The sequence below is a fragment of the Lissotriton vulgaris genome, chromosome 9 (assembly GCF_964263255.1).
Source record: "Lissotriton vulgaris chromosome 9, aLisVul1.2, whole genome shotgun sequence".
Lineage (NCBI taxonomy): Eukaryota > Metazoa > Chordata > Amphibia > Caudata > Salamandridae > Lissotriton > Lissotriton vulgaris.
Genome location: NC_141697.1, coordinates 326,068,701 through 326,083,967, shown reverse-complemented (window position 1 = coordinate 326,083,967; position 15,267 = coordinate 326,068,701). Strand labels below are relative to the sequence as shown.

The 15,267-nt window shown below is 44.0% G+C and overlaps 1 protein-coding gene across 1 annotated transcript in view; it reads left to right on the top strand.

Annotated features, from left to right (window-relative positions):
- The window catches only part of EML5 (EMAP like 5), a 1,453,541-nt gene that overhangs the window by 530,406 nt on the left and 907,868 nt on the right, over positions 1–15,267 (top strand). The window contains exon 6 of the mRNA XM_086936634.1: positions 13,555–13,690. Within this exon, the coding sequence (XP_086792760.1) occupies positions 13,555–13,690 (136 nt within the window). The remainder of the gene's footprint in view (positions 1–13,554; positions 13,691–15,267) is intronic.

Here is a 15,267-nt window from a genome sequence, read left to right as displayed (position 1 = left end):
AATATTTAGAGTCTCTGTAGTGCAAGATAGGCGCGGTGCAGATAATAAAAATGTATTAATTGAAATCTAGCTTTTACCAGCTATTGACTGCTCCAGGTCGCAGGCCTCATTTCAATCTTTGTGTGTCAAGGGCCTCTACAGATCCGCCTCCGACTGCTCCCTGGCCTTTAATGGTCTGCATTGTTTATCTTTCTTTAAGGCAGCATAAAAATCAGCCTCTACAGAGCCCCGCTTCTAGTGGTAGCTCCAGCGGCTATCCGAGAGGTCTCTGTAGCCCTGAGGATCTCTCCCGAACCCCTGTTCCGTTTGAGATATCTTAGCAAATTGGAGGAATTGCCTCGCCTTCAACTAGAACATTTGTGCCTCCTCCAATATAAGCAACTTACCGCTGGGATAAAGATCCCAAGCTTATTTGCGGTCCCTTTGCTGCCATTGTCTAAAACACATGGTCTGTTGTATCTGCCTAAAAGGTTGCAGCCACCAGGTAATCAGCTGTCTGGCTTAGAACAGGTGTTTTCAAATATATTTGATTGTGAGCTCCCAGGCCTTGCCAACCTGCCGAATCACAAATGGGCATTCATAAGGTATATGTGAACCCCTCATAAGAAGCACTCGGAGCTGGTCCTCTCCCACCATACATGGCCGCCATCTCTTTCCTCAAGAAGACCCCTTAATACACCAGCGGGCTGTGAACTGCAGCGGCCCCTCAATGTAATATAAGTCTGGAAGTCCAGGCCACCCTCCTCACTATCCAGTTTCAGAGTATCAGTGCTCACTCTACTTCTCCAACCTGCCCCAATAATTAAATAAGGAGACTGTTTATTTCCTTGAATGTCCACTAAGGTATCAAACATCTGGCATTTTGCAAAGTATAGAGGTATCGAGTTACTAACACCAGTTTACTTATGGCTACCTGGCCCATATCAGACAACGGCAAAGTAGTTCAGAATTTCACAGACGACCTAAGTCCCCACCTAACTCTCTCCATATTAAAGTCATATTATGACTCTGCTGTATATGCAATCTGCATGCCCGAATATTGGAACCTCTGTAGCTCCCATTGATAGTCCAAGGTCTGGCAGAACAGCCAGCTCCCTCACCGCTAATCCAGCTCAAGGAAAAAGGACAGTTTTTTTGTTTATTTATATACAAGCCCGAAGCATCCCCAAAACTACTCGAAGCCTGCAAAGGAATCTGGACTGACAACCGAGAGCTTTGTAAATATGTGTGTCATCCACAAACTAATACAACATGAGTAGTATTCCCAACCACTATGCCAAATCCCTCAACTTGCTTCTCAGGAATGTATACAAAGGGGCTCTATTGCCAAGGTAAACATCAGAGGTAACAGTGAACACCCATGCCTTCTACCCCTCTGAATATCCTAACTCTCCGAGACCAAGCCGCAAGTGGAAAGTCGCGGTGCAGGTTTTTTACACAGCAATTTTATTCATTTCATAAAAACTGAAACAAATCTAATCCACCTTAACACGAGCCATAAATATTCTCAGTCCAAAGTATCAAAGGCAGTCATTACGTCTATTGCTACAAGCCCATATTCTGGGCGGAGCTCTCTATTATGTACAATGTCTCATACGTGTAACCTTGCATGTTATTGTATTATATTGTATTGTGCATTTGTATAGCGCAAAACTATCACCCTACGGGTATCCTGGTGCTTAGACTTGATGGTAATTAGCACGTTAACAGCCTAGCGTTGGTGGTGGGAGGACTAGTCTTCCATCCTAGGAAACAGTCAAGTTTTCAGCTCCTTTCTGAAGCAGGCCAGCGAATTGGCCTGTCTGTTAGAAAGCTGCAATGGGAACGTCACCACTTGTGCTTTTTGTTTCATGCTTTATTCCTCTCTGCAGTTTATGATGTCCCATCCACTTTAGCCCATTGGGTTGCATTTTCTAATGCCAGGTTCCTATCTCCCCAGTATTCCTGTTGTGCACTCTTTTGGGTACGCATCCATCTCTGACCTAGCTCTCCCTAAATTGCAGTATAACCTCTTCCTCCTATACCACCTTCCAAATTCAGTGAAACATGCAATGCATGGCACTGCATGTGTTTGATCAGGGTCACATCCTTGTGCAGCAGTTTCACAGTAGGACATAAAGTATTTCAGGGGCACCGTTGCCTCTTTTGTTGACCATCTCCGTTTTGCTGGCCCATGCCTTCCCCCACTTATTTTACTGGCACAACTGGACCTTGACCCTTCCAGGTAGGTTGCTCGCCCTCCGCACAGCACCGCCTGTGTGTCCCTGCCCCAGCGGCCGCTGCTGAGGAAGTTCGAGGCCCTTCTCCACCCGCAGGCTACCACCTGCGCCTAATCCCTGGTGGCCAGTGTTTCCTCCATTGTATTGTATTTTCTTTCATTGCTCCCGTTGTAGTGACTGCATTTTCATTGTTGTGTCTGTGACTGCTGTTGTCTGTCTCCCCCGCTGCCTGTACGTGGTCTGTGCCACGTTCTCTCCCTCTGTTCCCCTCGCTGCCCGCGTGTCTCTCTGCCCGGTTTCCCTTCTGCTCCCCTCGCTGCCCCCTTGTCTCTCTGCCTGTTTTTTCCTTCTGCTCCGCTCGCGGCCCCGTGTCTATCTGCCCGTTTTTGCCTTCTGTTGCTTAGCTGCCCCTGCATTTCTGTGACCTTTCTGCCTTCTGTGCCACTCGTCGCCCCCTGGTTTTGGTGATCTTTCTGCCCTTTTCTTGTGACCTTTTGCCTTCCGTGCCACTCACCACCGCACCCAACAGATCCCCCGCCACCGCTGGAGCAAAATCACCGAAGACCAACTGTTGGGCACAGACTCACACTTACACCTGAATAGGCTGTGTCCTGCCAACATGCGAAGGTATGCATACCCCTGTAGTGAGTCTGGAGCCAGGCCCTTGAAGTGGCAGAGCCTTTAAAACAAGCTTTGAAGTGCACACATGTCAACCCTTCCTGACCTGGCTTCAGACTCACTACAGGGGGCATGCATACCTTTGCATGTTGGCAGGACACAGCCTATTCATGTGTAAGTGTGAGTCTGTGCCCAACTGTTCCCTCCCATGAAGAACCATTAGACACACATAAGCTTCCTTTGTATGTGGCTGTCTAGAAGGAATACACAAAGCCAGCTGTCACCCAACCCAGACTGAAAAGAGACTGGCAGCAGGTATCAAATGGCTAATGTACGTAAATGCCAACTTTCTAAAACTGGCATTTGCTAAGCCGTAACTTAAAATCCAACTTCATCATAAGTTGTGATTTTAAATTGTGAGAGTCCGGTGACACCAAACTTGGAAAGTCTGTCCCTTCACAATTGGAAGTACACTTAAAAGATGTAATAAGGTAATTCTAATGTTATCCTATGAGGTAGATAGGCCTTGCAGTAGTTAGAGGAGTTTTTCACTACCAAGACATGTAAAACGTAAAAGTACATGTTCTACCTTTTACATACATTGCACCCAACCTAGTGGGTTATACATGGCCTACCTTAGAGTTGACTTTTATGCATAAAAGGGGAAGGTTTAAGACTGGGAAGAGGTTTAACTTGCCAGGTTGACATGGCAGTTTTAACTGCACACACAGGTACTGCAGTGGCAGGCTTGAGACATGGTTACAATCCCTGCTGTAGGCCCACTAGTAGCATTTCCTTTACAGGCCCTGTCCTCTTAAAAAGAGAATATTGGAGCATATAAGATCAATCCAAAACAATGACTATAGCTATGCCATCTCTAAACATCTGAAAACTCATCCAGATCAAACCTGGAAAGACATTAAATATGCAGGCATAGCCCTGGTGAAGGAGAATGAAAGAGGTGGAAATCGTATTCAAAAACTAAGACGACTCGAATCAAAGTTGATAATCCGATTTAAAACCAGAAGCCCGTGGGGATTAAACAGGGATGAGGAAATGCATGTGCATCTGTAATGCTTTTTATGAACTTACTAAGGACCTAGTGAATAATCTGAAACTACATGTTTTCCATTCCCTGAATCTTCATTCTGATTCTCTACTGAGAGTTCCTTTCATATATACATAGATATAATGTGTACACATTTTAGGTGTGAGAATATACCAAAAGAGAGAGATATGTGAACTACAATTTTAACTTTTTATTCGTTATCCAAGTGTTGGAAAACTGTGAGCCTGGCATAAACAATATCTGGGGGTAGAGTCACAAACAGGCACTTAGCCAATAAAGACTCATTGGCACTCAGTCGCGATTAAACGCCACATGGATCAACCAGTCGCAACTATTGGGCAATGGTGTATCATTCTAATGATTGCCTATGATCATATGTTTGCACTACACTTATGAATTAAAAAAGCGTCAGGCATATCCCCCGTGATAGGCTAGACTGCCAGACACCGGTAATCCAAAACAAAACACAAAGATAAGCTCTGAACAGAGCCAAGATCTCATCACTACAAAGCCCATAATGCATCATAACAAGCTACATGGAGTCTTGTGTATAAATAATGAACACTAATGATGGACAAATGTTTGTTAACCGTGACCAGGGACCGTGTATGTCTGAAACGCGTAGGTGGGGAACCTACAGGAAAATAAATAACTGAAGTAATCACCTTCAAGTGGTGTGCAGCGTCTTCTTTACTGAAGCCTTTTTGCGAGAAAAAAAAAATATATATATATATGTGTAAATATATTGTTTTATATATTTTTACCAATTTTCGCAATGTCGCCACGATATTCGCAATGGCACCCAATGGTACACGGGGGCCGCACTGGCGGTCGCGGTGTCATCGCGAAGATCTGCACAAATTAAAAAAATCTATTTTGAACACATAGCTTGTGTCACTATCACACCCATTTCTGAAGCATTGGGGTCAAAGTATCTCCACCCGACCCCTTATGTTAGCTTTCACTCAAAATCTCAGTCCCAGGGACTGTTCCCGGACGATAAAATGGCAGCCACAACTTTCAGGTTGCGTCCAGCCAATGGCGCGCACATCCACAATTAATCGTGAAACCACCACAAAATACCCACGTCCAGAGATATATTTATATTTTCAGCTTCAATTTCTCAGAAAACGACTGGACAGATTTGAACCAAACTACAAAAAGCACAATCTGCGTAACATCTACCTTTCTGCCTAATTTGGTGTAATTCTGTTCAGTGGTTCGGGTTGCAGATTCAACAGCGCGTTCCTATGGGAATGAACAATACAAACGCACCCTTTTTTTGCGCCCCTATTTCACTTTCCCCACTGCACGTATCACCGTCAAACTTTCCATGACAACCAGAACCTGCTTTGATAGTTTGTGGGGAAAATTTCATGAAGGTTGGTGAAACGACGTCACAGTTATAGCCAAGTCAAAAAAAAAAAATCCTATGGAAACTAGGTCCTAACTAGAACTCTATAACTACCTACTGACAACCGCCAGTAGGATATGTGTATATATGTGTATGTATGTGTATATATATATATATTTTATTTGTCGATGTTTGTTTATGTGTTTATGTAAGTATGTGTTTTTATATAGTATTAAATATTAGTGGGATTTGATGAAATTACATTAAATTACATTTATTTATTGGAATTATTTAACTTTTACTACTTTAAATTCAATTTATAATAAAAACTCTATATTTTGTACTATATTAGTGTCAATTATATTTCTGATATTTTGGTACTTACCATTAGGAGTATGGGATCACAATATTGTGGTAAACAATATTTTGACTCTATTGTTTTCAACTAAATTGTTTACCACAATATTGTGTCAGTGAGCCATCTGCAGGGTCACCCCCAAACTTTTTGCATTCATCCTTTCTATTTTTCTGAATTCCTTTTTGCTTGTTTTAAGACTCTGTGCATTTTACCACTGCTAACCTGCATGTGGTCACTCCCTAAAACATGGTAAAATTGGCTTGCACCTGATTTGCATATTTAGGTCCTTAGTGAAATGGTATACAATATACCCAGAGCTGGTAAATTAAACGTTACTTGTGGGCCTACAGCACTTATTGTGCCACACACTTAAGTAGCCCTTAAAAGCATGTCTCATTCCTGAATTGTAGCTTGTTTGCAGTTTTAAACTACCAATTCGACTTGGCAATATACCCTCTTCGCCAAGACTCATTTTTTACATCTAAATCACTCATAAGGTAGGCCCTAGATAGCCCATAGGGCAGGGTGCATTGTAATTAACACTTTGGACATATACCTTTAGGTTTTACATGTCCTGGTCATGAAAAACTCCTACCTTTGTTTATTCCCTACTACAAGGCCTACCTCTCCCAAAAGATAATATTGGGTTGCCTCATTAAACTTTAAATGTGCTACCTTTTGGTGTGAGCAGGTAGGGAATTAATGTTTGGTGTTCGAGAAATTGTAATTTAAAATCCTCTTTAATGATAAAGTGTTTTTAAATCACAATGTTGAAAATGCAACTTTTACAAAGTTATCATTTTCCTGTCCTAGCCATTTTGTGCCTGCAGCACGTTCTGAGTCCCATGACTAGAGACAGTTGGCAGTTGGACTTTGTATATTCCTCCCAGACAGCCACACAACAGAGGGATTAGGTGTGGCTGTATGGGCCCTCACTGGGAGCATGGCGGCAGAGCTGGACGCAGCCCCATGTGCAAGTCAATAGGCTGTGCCCTGCCTTCACGCAAAGGACTTCATCCCAGCTCATTGTTCCTGTAGCCAGGCTGGAGCCTAAGTAGGGGCAACAGGAAATTCAAGCAACCCAAAGGAAATCTCTAGAAACGTATCCTCCTTCAAAGAAGGCTCCAGGTTTAAAAATATAACACCCAGACCTGCTCTTCAGTACGCTCCTGGACCTGTGATAGACTCAGAAGAAGGAATGTTCTGCTGCTCTGCTGCAGGAAAAACTGCTACTCTGTTGCCCTGCTACCCAGCTGCCTGAGTGAGAAGGAATGGACCTACATCATCAACCCATGACCACCAGAGTGACTCTAAGGGCTAGTTGGTTGACAACCTGATCAGAGCCTCAGTGACAGAAAAGCCTCCAATCACCATATACCCTGCACTTGGACACTGCTGGCTGTGAGTCCTACTGCCTAAGTGGCGCCACCCCAGGCCTGGACCCTTGGAAGTGAGTCTGAAGGTGCTCTGTCAGCCCACGTGTGGTCCTAGCAGTGCTAATGCAGCACGATGCGTCTGTGTTGGAGATGGCTATCCCTAAACTTTTTGCTTCTTCCTCCTATTTTTTCCTGACCTGCTGTTGTTGGTTTTACGACTCTGGGCACTTTACCACTGCTGATCAGTGCTAAAGTGCATATGCACTCTGTGTAAAATGTGTTATGGATTGGTGTTTCGATAATTGGAATATTTGATTCATGTGTCAGTCCCTAGTAAAGTGCACTGTGCGTGACAGGGCCCATAAATCAAATGATGTTAGTGGGCTACAGCACTGGATTGTGCCACCCACTCAAACAGCCCATAAAGTGTAACTCTGGCCTGCCATTGTAGAGCCTGTGGGCAGTCTGGGACTGCCATGTCGACTTGGCAAGTGCACCCACTTACCAGTCCCTAAACCTTCCCTTTTCTACATGTTAGTAACCCCTAAGGTAGGCTCAAGGTTTTGTGGGCAGGGTGCATTGTATGTGAATGGTAGGACATGCCCTGGTGTGTGTGGCATGTCCTGATAGTGAATTACAGCCAATTTTGTTTTTCACTATTGCACCGCTACCTGTTCCCATAGGCCAGAATAGGCAGTTTGATTATAACATCCTATAATCCTTACTGACCAAGGGAACATGGTAGAAAAACGAATTTAGTATGCCTGAACATAGAATTATAAAATACATATTTTAGTGAAGTTGGTGTTAATAATCTGTGTTTGAAAATACCACTTTTAAAAAGTAGGTATTTTCTTGCATAACCATCCAGACTGCCTCTGCTAGGTTATGTATTGCATGTCTGGTTTGTGAGTGACAGAGCCTGGGGTGGCTCCAGGGGGCAGGGTGAGTCCGCACTAGGCTGAATAAACCTATCTGCATTGGGAGTAGTGGGAGGAGTAGCACCTAGACCTGAATAGGGCTGTGCCTGCCTTCCACAATGCTGGCTCCACCTTCTGTGGTGCGTCTGATGACCAAGGCCCACACTGACAGAGGAAGAAGTTGTGCACTGGCAGAATGCACTCCGAACTGGTTTGGACTAGGTACAGACACTCTCTCCCTTCGGAGAAGAAAGGATTGGGTGGTATAAATATTGGGACTCAACCCCAGAACTTTAGAACTCTTTTTGATCAAGAAGACTGCCAAGAAGAAGAGCTGGAGAAACTGTGAGGAAGAACTACCAATTTGCTGTGTGCTTTGCTGTGTTGGCCTGCAGTGGCTGCTTCTGTCTTGGGCAGTGAAAGGACTGTACTGTACTTTCTGCAATCTATTTTTGTGAGTTTCTCCACAGGCTTGAGGTAGAGCTTGCCCCCTGTTCAAGAAGTCTCAGGAACAGCTAATCCTTCAAAGTCTTCTGCTCTCAGCACTGGGGACTGTGTGTTTTGTGCTGCAACAGAAGAAAAGAAACTCGACGATGTCTACGACGCTGCAGCCGACTCCTTGTCCTGACGGCACCGCCGCAACGCCGCACCACAACCCTGGTATCACCGAAAAATGCCTGCTGACGCTGCTACCCAGCCGCTGATCGCACCGCGGCCTGTGGGCACCGCCTCGCTTCACGACGACGCCTTGGTATCCCCGATGATGCCGCTCCATGCTGGAATAAACACCGCTGCTTACACCATGGTTCGAGGGCACCACTCTTAAAGTTACACAACGCACGGCCCTCATCCCGCACGGCAGCCATGGCCTACAGACGCTGGTGCCATTGACTCCAGTTCATCAGCCGACCTTAGCGCTTCAGCAACGACGACGACGCTGCTTGCACTGCGACCTACCAGCACCGCATTCACTTCGCACCGTGACCCTGGTCTCACCGACGACGCCGCCTTCCGACGCTGCTACCGAGCCGCTGCTCGCACACGACCTGAGAGCACTGCAAGCTGCACCACTGCACTTCGTACTGCAGCACCCGACGCCTGTTGGGATTTGTTTGCTCACGACGCCATGATAGACCCTGACAGAGGTATTGACAACAAGGAACAGTTTTTCAAGGTTATTTTGATAAGTGAAGACTTGTAAGTACTGTGTTGTGGATTTATTATCGTTTTTGGTCTTGTCCTAAGTAAATAAAAATATTGGATACTTTTCCTAACTGGTGTGGTATCTGTTTGTAGTGCTTACACTGCATTACTGTTGGTTATGTGCAAATGCTTTACACACTGCCTCTAAGATGAGCCTGACTGCTCATACCAAGCTACCAAGAGGGTGAGCAGGGGTTATTTTAGGAGTGTAACTCCCTTATCCTGTCTAGGAAGAAGGGTCCCTATTTGGACAAAGGTGCAAGCCCTTGCCAACTAGAGACCCCATTTCTAACAGTCGCCCAGTGGTTCATCAGAACTGCTGCTGCGCGAAGCATCCTCCATGCAGGATTTCACATTGCAGCCCTGCAACTCCCTGGAAGTGCTGCTGCATGATGCAGGATCTGCATCACTACCCGCAGCTCCTTGAAACCTCTGCTACGCAAAGCATCCCCAACCCGCGACCTCACAATGTTCCACAATCAAAATTTAAAGTACTTTGTTAGGTAGGTATACCTTGGTCCCTTCCGGGTGCACAAATATATCAAACTTCCTCTCATTATAGATGCATGCAGTTTAAAGAAAAGGGTCAGTTATTCGACCAAAGAAAGGAACACCCGCAATCCTCGGCTGATGTACGGCGTGTTAACTTGGATTAAAGAGGAATACGTTTAGGTGCCAACAATAAGATGTAAGAGCATCTCATCGTTAATAAAAACTCGAAGCACTATTATGTAAAAATCCTGACGATATGGTTTCCTTTTTCACTGTTGTAGACCACAGTTACTGAGACGATTTTTTAAGCGACCCGTATTACACCACTGAGGGCGTCATCGGCCATTAAAAGGTATATAGTTAAATACCACACCACTTAGGACGTTGTTATCTTGTCCTAATAGTGTGTTCACAAATCTTAAGAAGAAATCGAATTCATCTATGGGTATCTTTTGCTTTTTAGCTCTTAATTGACTCCCTGGAGAACTATCTCTGAACAGGTTGAAGTAAACGCGCCCTGTCCCACAACAAAAACTGGTAAGATTGACCACTGACAGGTATCACATATTATGCCTATGTGGATGCATAATATAGAATAAGGGTATCTCTTGCTTTTTAGCTTTTAATTGACTCCCTGGAGAACTGTCTCTGAACAGGTTGAAGTAATCGCGCCCTGTCCCGCAACGAAAACTGGTAAGATTGACCACTGACAGGTATCGAATGTTATGCCTATGTGGATGCATAATATAGAATAAGGGTCATTGTATTCTCCCATGCAGGTGCCTCTTACAAGTACCCGGTATTAAAAAACATAGAAACTGAACAAGCAAAGGAACTTAAATTTGTCCGTCCTTCACCGTAAGTAGAACTATGCCTTAGCCCACTTACCCATACTTCTAGTGTTTTAAAATAACATATAAGGGAACTTGGTCAAATAAAATGGATAGTAATTTCTCTTATTCTCATGCAACTAGAGTCCAAACCAATGTCCACCCACATCAGAATAAAATGAATCTCTTTTCTTCTTCCATCTATATCAGAGTAATTGGCTTTAGCACATAAGCTTTTTTGTACAAACCATTGGTCATATGAGGAGTAGCCATGCCAGACTTAGACAATGTTGTTTTTCTATACGTGTTTGTGTTTGCAAATTATTATGAGAAGGGTTGGTGACAGATATACTTTTTCTCTTTTGTACATAAATTCTTTTAGGTCCCCTGATATTTCTTGTTCCACAAGAGAAAAAAAGGTCCTGAGGAAGGTGGTTCACCCACCGAAACGCGCGTCGACCTATCATGTGCGGGGGTCTCGAATTCTCCAGAGACCCTAGAATTTGACAACTTGTTTACTTGTCAATCAACATCTAGTCCCCCCTTTTTTCCCCTTTTGGTAGTATGGTTGTGGTATGTATGTGTGTATGTGAGTGAACTGAGTTGAGTTTTTCATATCAGGTGGCTGTTTCAAAATTACTTGTATATTATAATCTTATATGAATTTTTCTACCACTGAATTGTTATAATTATGTGTGTTCTTAAAAGTAAAAAATATAAGTCTGTTAAATGTACTTATGATGAATTATGTCTTTTTATATAAAAAAAAGGTGAAATGAAAAAATACATTAAATGAAAATAAAAACTATGATGAAGTAAACACTGTTATTCTATTCTGTCACCACTCTCAATTATTGGATGCATATTGTTTATTTGATGCTTATGACCACTGAAGGAACATTACTTTAGAATAAATTTCCTTTTTTCCCCTCTGTTCCTTGGTCACAACTAATCTTTTTGAGGGGGTCCCATTTTCCATGCTGTACCTTGGTCCCTGTATCCTGCCCACGTACCTTCGTGGTCGGCCTGAACTTGTGACTTTGTCCCGATCTAGCATGACCAGAAAACCACAGTTTGTGTATTGTGCTTTTTGGCACTATTTTTACCGCAATCTTTAAAATTACATATCACTGATTCCTCTGATTAGATTTTTGTTGTTGTGGTGTCAAATAATTTATAAAATGTATTCTATTTTTAAAAAATTTGGAATAGGATTTTTCTTGTGTTGTGTTTTCATTTTGTTACTGGTTGTGTGCTGCCTGGGACTGGTTAGGAGGAGGGGACTTTGGATTGCATTGGCCCAGCAAGAACACACAAAACTTTGATTCCTCCAGGTTTACTGTTGAACTAAGCAAAATGGGCAGGTGCAAGATTGAAGATAAAGAGTGGAGAGAGGGAGTATTTCATACATAGCTGATGACATGTCTGTTATCCCCTCGCATATGCACTTACTGACATAAAAAAGGTGAACTGACTCTTAGTTGCTCTGAAGAAATAAAACACAGCACGTTGTGAAGCTGAATGTTTACCATGCTTTTAATGCAAACACAGCAAGCAGAGCAGAATATAATCGAGGGTCCGTTTTCATTTCAACCGACCGGAGAACTGGAACAAAACAGCCAGTTGGAGCACTTAGGGGCCGATTCCGCTGTCGGACGGACATCGGTCAGGAACCGTAACCCACCGACCTACTGTTGTCGGTTACGGCCCTCCAAGTACGATGCGCCCGAACCCTGTCGCACTAGTATGTTGCACAATGGGAGCATGCATTCCGAGCGGAATGCATGCCCGCATTGTGAAATGGAGGGGTGCAGTTCCTACCTGCACCCTGTGGCCGGCACTCCAAGGTGCCTGCCACCGGGCGCAGTGATCAACAGAGGGGCACTAGGCCCAGACGGAAGGATTTCCGGACGGCAGACGGGCTCTCCAGAAACCATCTGGAAATCCGAGGCGGATTCCTTTCCAACCGAGCCCATAGGAATGGCTCAGTCGGAAAGGAATCCGGACAGCACCTTCCGATGCGGATGGAAGGGCTCCGACATCGAAATCAGCCCCTAAATGTTAAAATGTACGCAAATTGTAAAGTTTTGTATGCACTTTTCACTTAGTGCAAGTCTATACTACATAAACTTTCAGCAAAACCTGCTTTTTAGCAAGTGGCAGGATGTTCTGACAGAAAATGTGAGATGACAGAAAATGTGAGACGTCTTTGAAGCTAGGATACAATACACGAACACAGTGATGACTGAATTAGTTTCTTTAAATCACATTCCTGGTTTCTAGTATTGAAATTGAGGCTGCACTTTACTACAAGATGCAGGAAATGTGCATATGTACTACCTCAAAGAAAATGGTTTTTAGGCCTACTAGAGTCATGAAACTTAGTAAGCATACTGTGCCTACAGGACAGTTCGGCTATTACAAACACTATCAGAATATACAATATCAGTGCACGTTGTAGCATACAGTTGCAAGGGAATATTCATGTTAAAGTGATTGAAATACATGTTTATGTTTTCGCAAAGTGTAGCTACGTCAATAAACTGGAGGTGTTGACATCAAGTCTGGGGACTATAAGTAACTTAAGTAAGCACGAGGAACGTGGTGGGCGCCAGCACTCATTTAAGGGAGTGGAATTTATTTTTCCTCATCATATTTGACACAAAACAAGAGTGAGGAAGGCAGAAAAAGGGAGAAAGAGAACATGGGAGAATAGTGATAAAAGGAGAACGCAGGGATGACAAAGAAGCAGAAGATTGAGATTAAGAGACAGGAAGTGTAGTGAAGCGGAATCAGAACCAGGAAATCTTGCTGTTTATCAATCCAGGCTCCCAAGGAATACTGTGGACCCCTCCGCTTATATTTTTTGCAAATTAGGAATGCAGGCTAGACATTCACACTGTGTGCAAATGAAGGAGCTTTAGTTAGGCAGTTCGAAAAACCTCTAAACGACAAGCAATCCGATAGGAGTGTAATATTGAATTGACTTCTCCAATCTTAGATCGGCCAGCATGTGCTGTCTTAAGCCAGTGTTTTCAGACGTAAAATGCCAGTTCTGGATTAAGATTTGTAATGCATGAAGGTTTTCATTAAATTCTGTCTCCTTTTTCCACAGGCGGGAATTTTCAGCATGAATGCTTGCGAAGAAGGCTTTGCAACGGGCGGTCGCGATGGCTGCGTTCGGCTCTGGGATTTAAATTTTAAAGCTATTACTGTGATTGACCTCAGGGAAACAGACCAAGGATACAAAGGTAGAAGTTACTTTTTGTTTTTGTCTGATGTGCCCGTCAGAAGATATTAAGGGTAATGTACTCAAGTTGTGTTTAGATGCTAATGCTGTCTGAACAATGTATTTGCCATGTGCATAGGGGGCAGTTCAGTCTGTTCTAGCTGTCTGAAATACATTGTTGAATGACTCTGCAGACTCAATCATGCTGTGTTCGCTTCAATCGCTGGTTTATATAACTCAGGGTGGATAGAATGGCCCAGCATCATTTCCAACTTTTAGCCGCACTGGTGTCAATCTTGGTGACTTCTGCAGCACAATTCTGGTGCACATATACATTTTGTGTGAACACATAAGTTACACAAGAGAATGGATGCACTACATTTGTGAGCCTGTAGTATGCCTTGGAAGATTAGTCTGTGTTAGTCTCTGTAGATGTGAATCTCAGAAGCCTGACTCTTAACATGGTAAACACAGACTTATCTGGGGGCAAAAGGTATGGGACATATCAACTCTGCAAGTCACGCTCATCCTGTTCCCTAATATTTCGGGGCCCCACTCAATCCCTGGTTGCCAGGTTGGACTACGGAACCAAAGCAGCCCTGGAAAAAAAGCTAACACCAGCACTGCATCAGACCAGAGATTTGTGTTTCTTTGCTGCAGTGTCCAGTGTGATGCAAGAGAAGTACAACATTTGTGAGGCAGAGGCCAGGCGGTGACTGACCAGCATATTGTAATCCAAGACTCATTGTATACATGTAGCAGGTAGATCAGGCACCCCTGGGAAACGGCAATAACAACGTAGGCTAAAACACGCATGCCATTACTATGCAAGTGGAACAACTCTTGCCGTAACCATGCGTATGCCTTAACCACACATATGAATGGATAAGGCCGTTACCGCTCTAGTTGCAGAGCAGATGGGCGGGGAGAGGAACAGGAAGGACCGGGACGCGGCTTGGTAAGTAGGGCTGAGTTCTAGAGCTCAGGGCTGGAGGGGGTGGGGTAGTTTTTAGGACTGGCCGGTTTTATGGCTCAAGGTGGGGGGGCTGGGGTCAGGGTAGTTTTTTGTGCTGGGGCGGGTTGGATTGCAAGGCTGAGGATCAGGTTTTAGGGCTCAGGGTGGGGGGTCTTGGGTGTGATCTATACCATGCATATGCCTTTACTAATCATGCCTTTACAACAAAATTCATTAGAGAGGCATGCGTGGTAAAGACGCGGTCGTGGTTGAGTCTGCATTATTTAGGCATGCGTTCTGTCAAACAACTAGCATCCGTAGTACAATTCTGGTTACTGCTTGTGTTCTCTGCATTTCAGAAAAAATAAGAACACCAAACCAGCCTAATCTCACTGCCATACTAGTGGCTCACGGGCAAGGGTAAATTTAAACATTAAGATAAAGGAAAGCCTGCTATTTTGGTTCCCAAAAAATGTTTTGAACCCATTCCAAAGTTGGTTTGCCTAGTGTGTGGATGCATTGGGTGAGGGTGTGGTTTAGGAAGAGTGTAGAATAGGTGTGGAGCTGACAGCATGGTATGGGGTGAAAGAAGGTGAAGGGTTTGACAGTGGAAAGTTGTAGCCCAGGTGTTAGTGGTGCCAGCG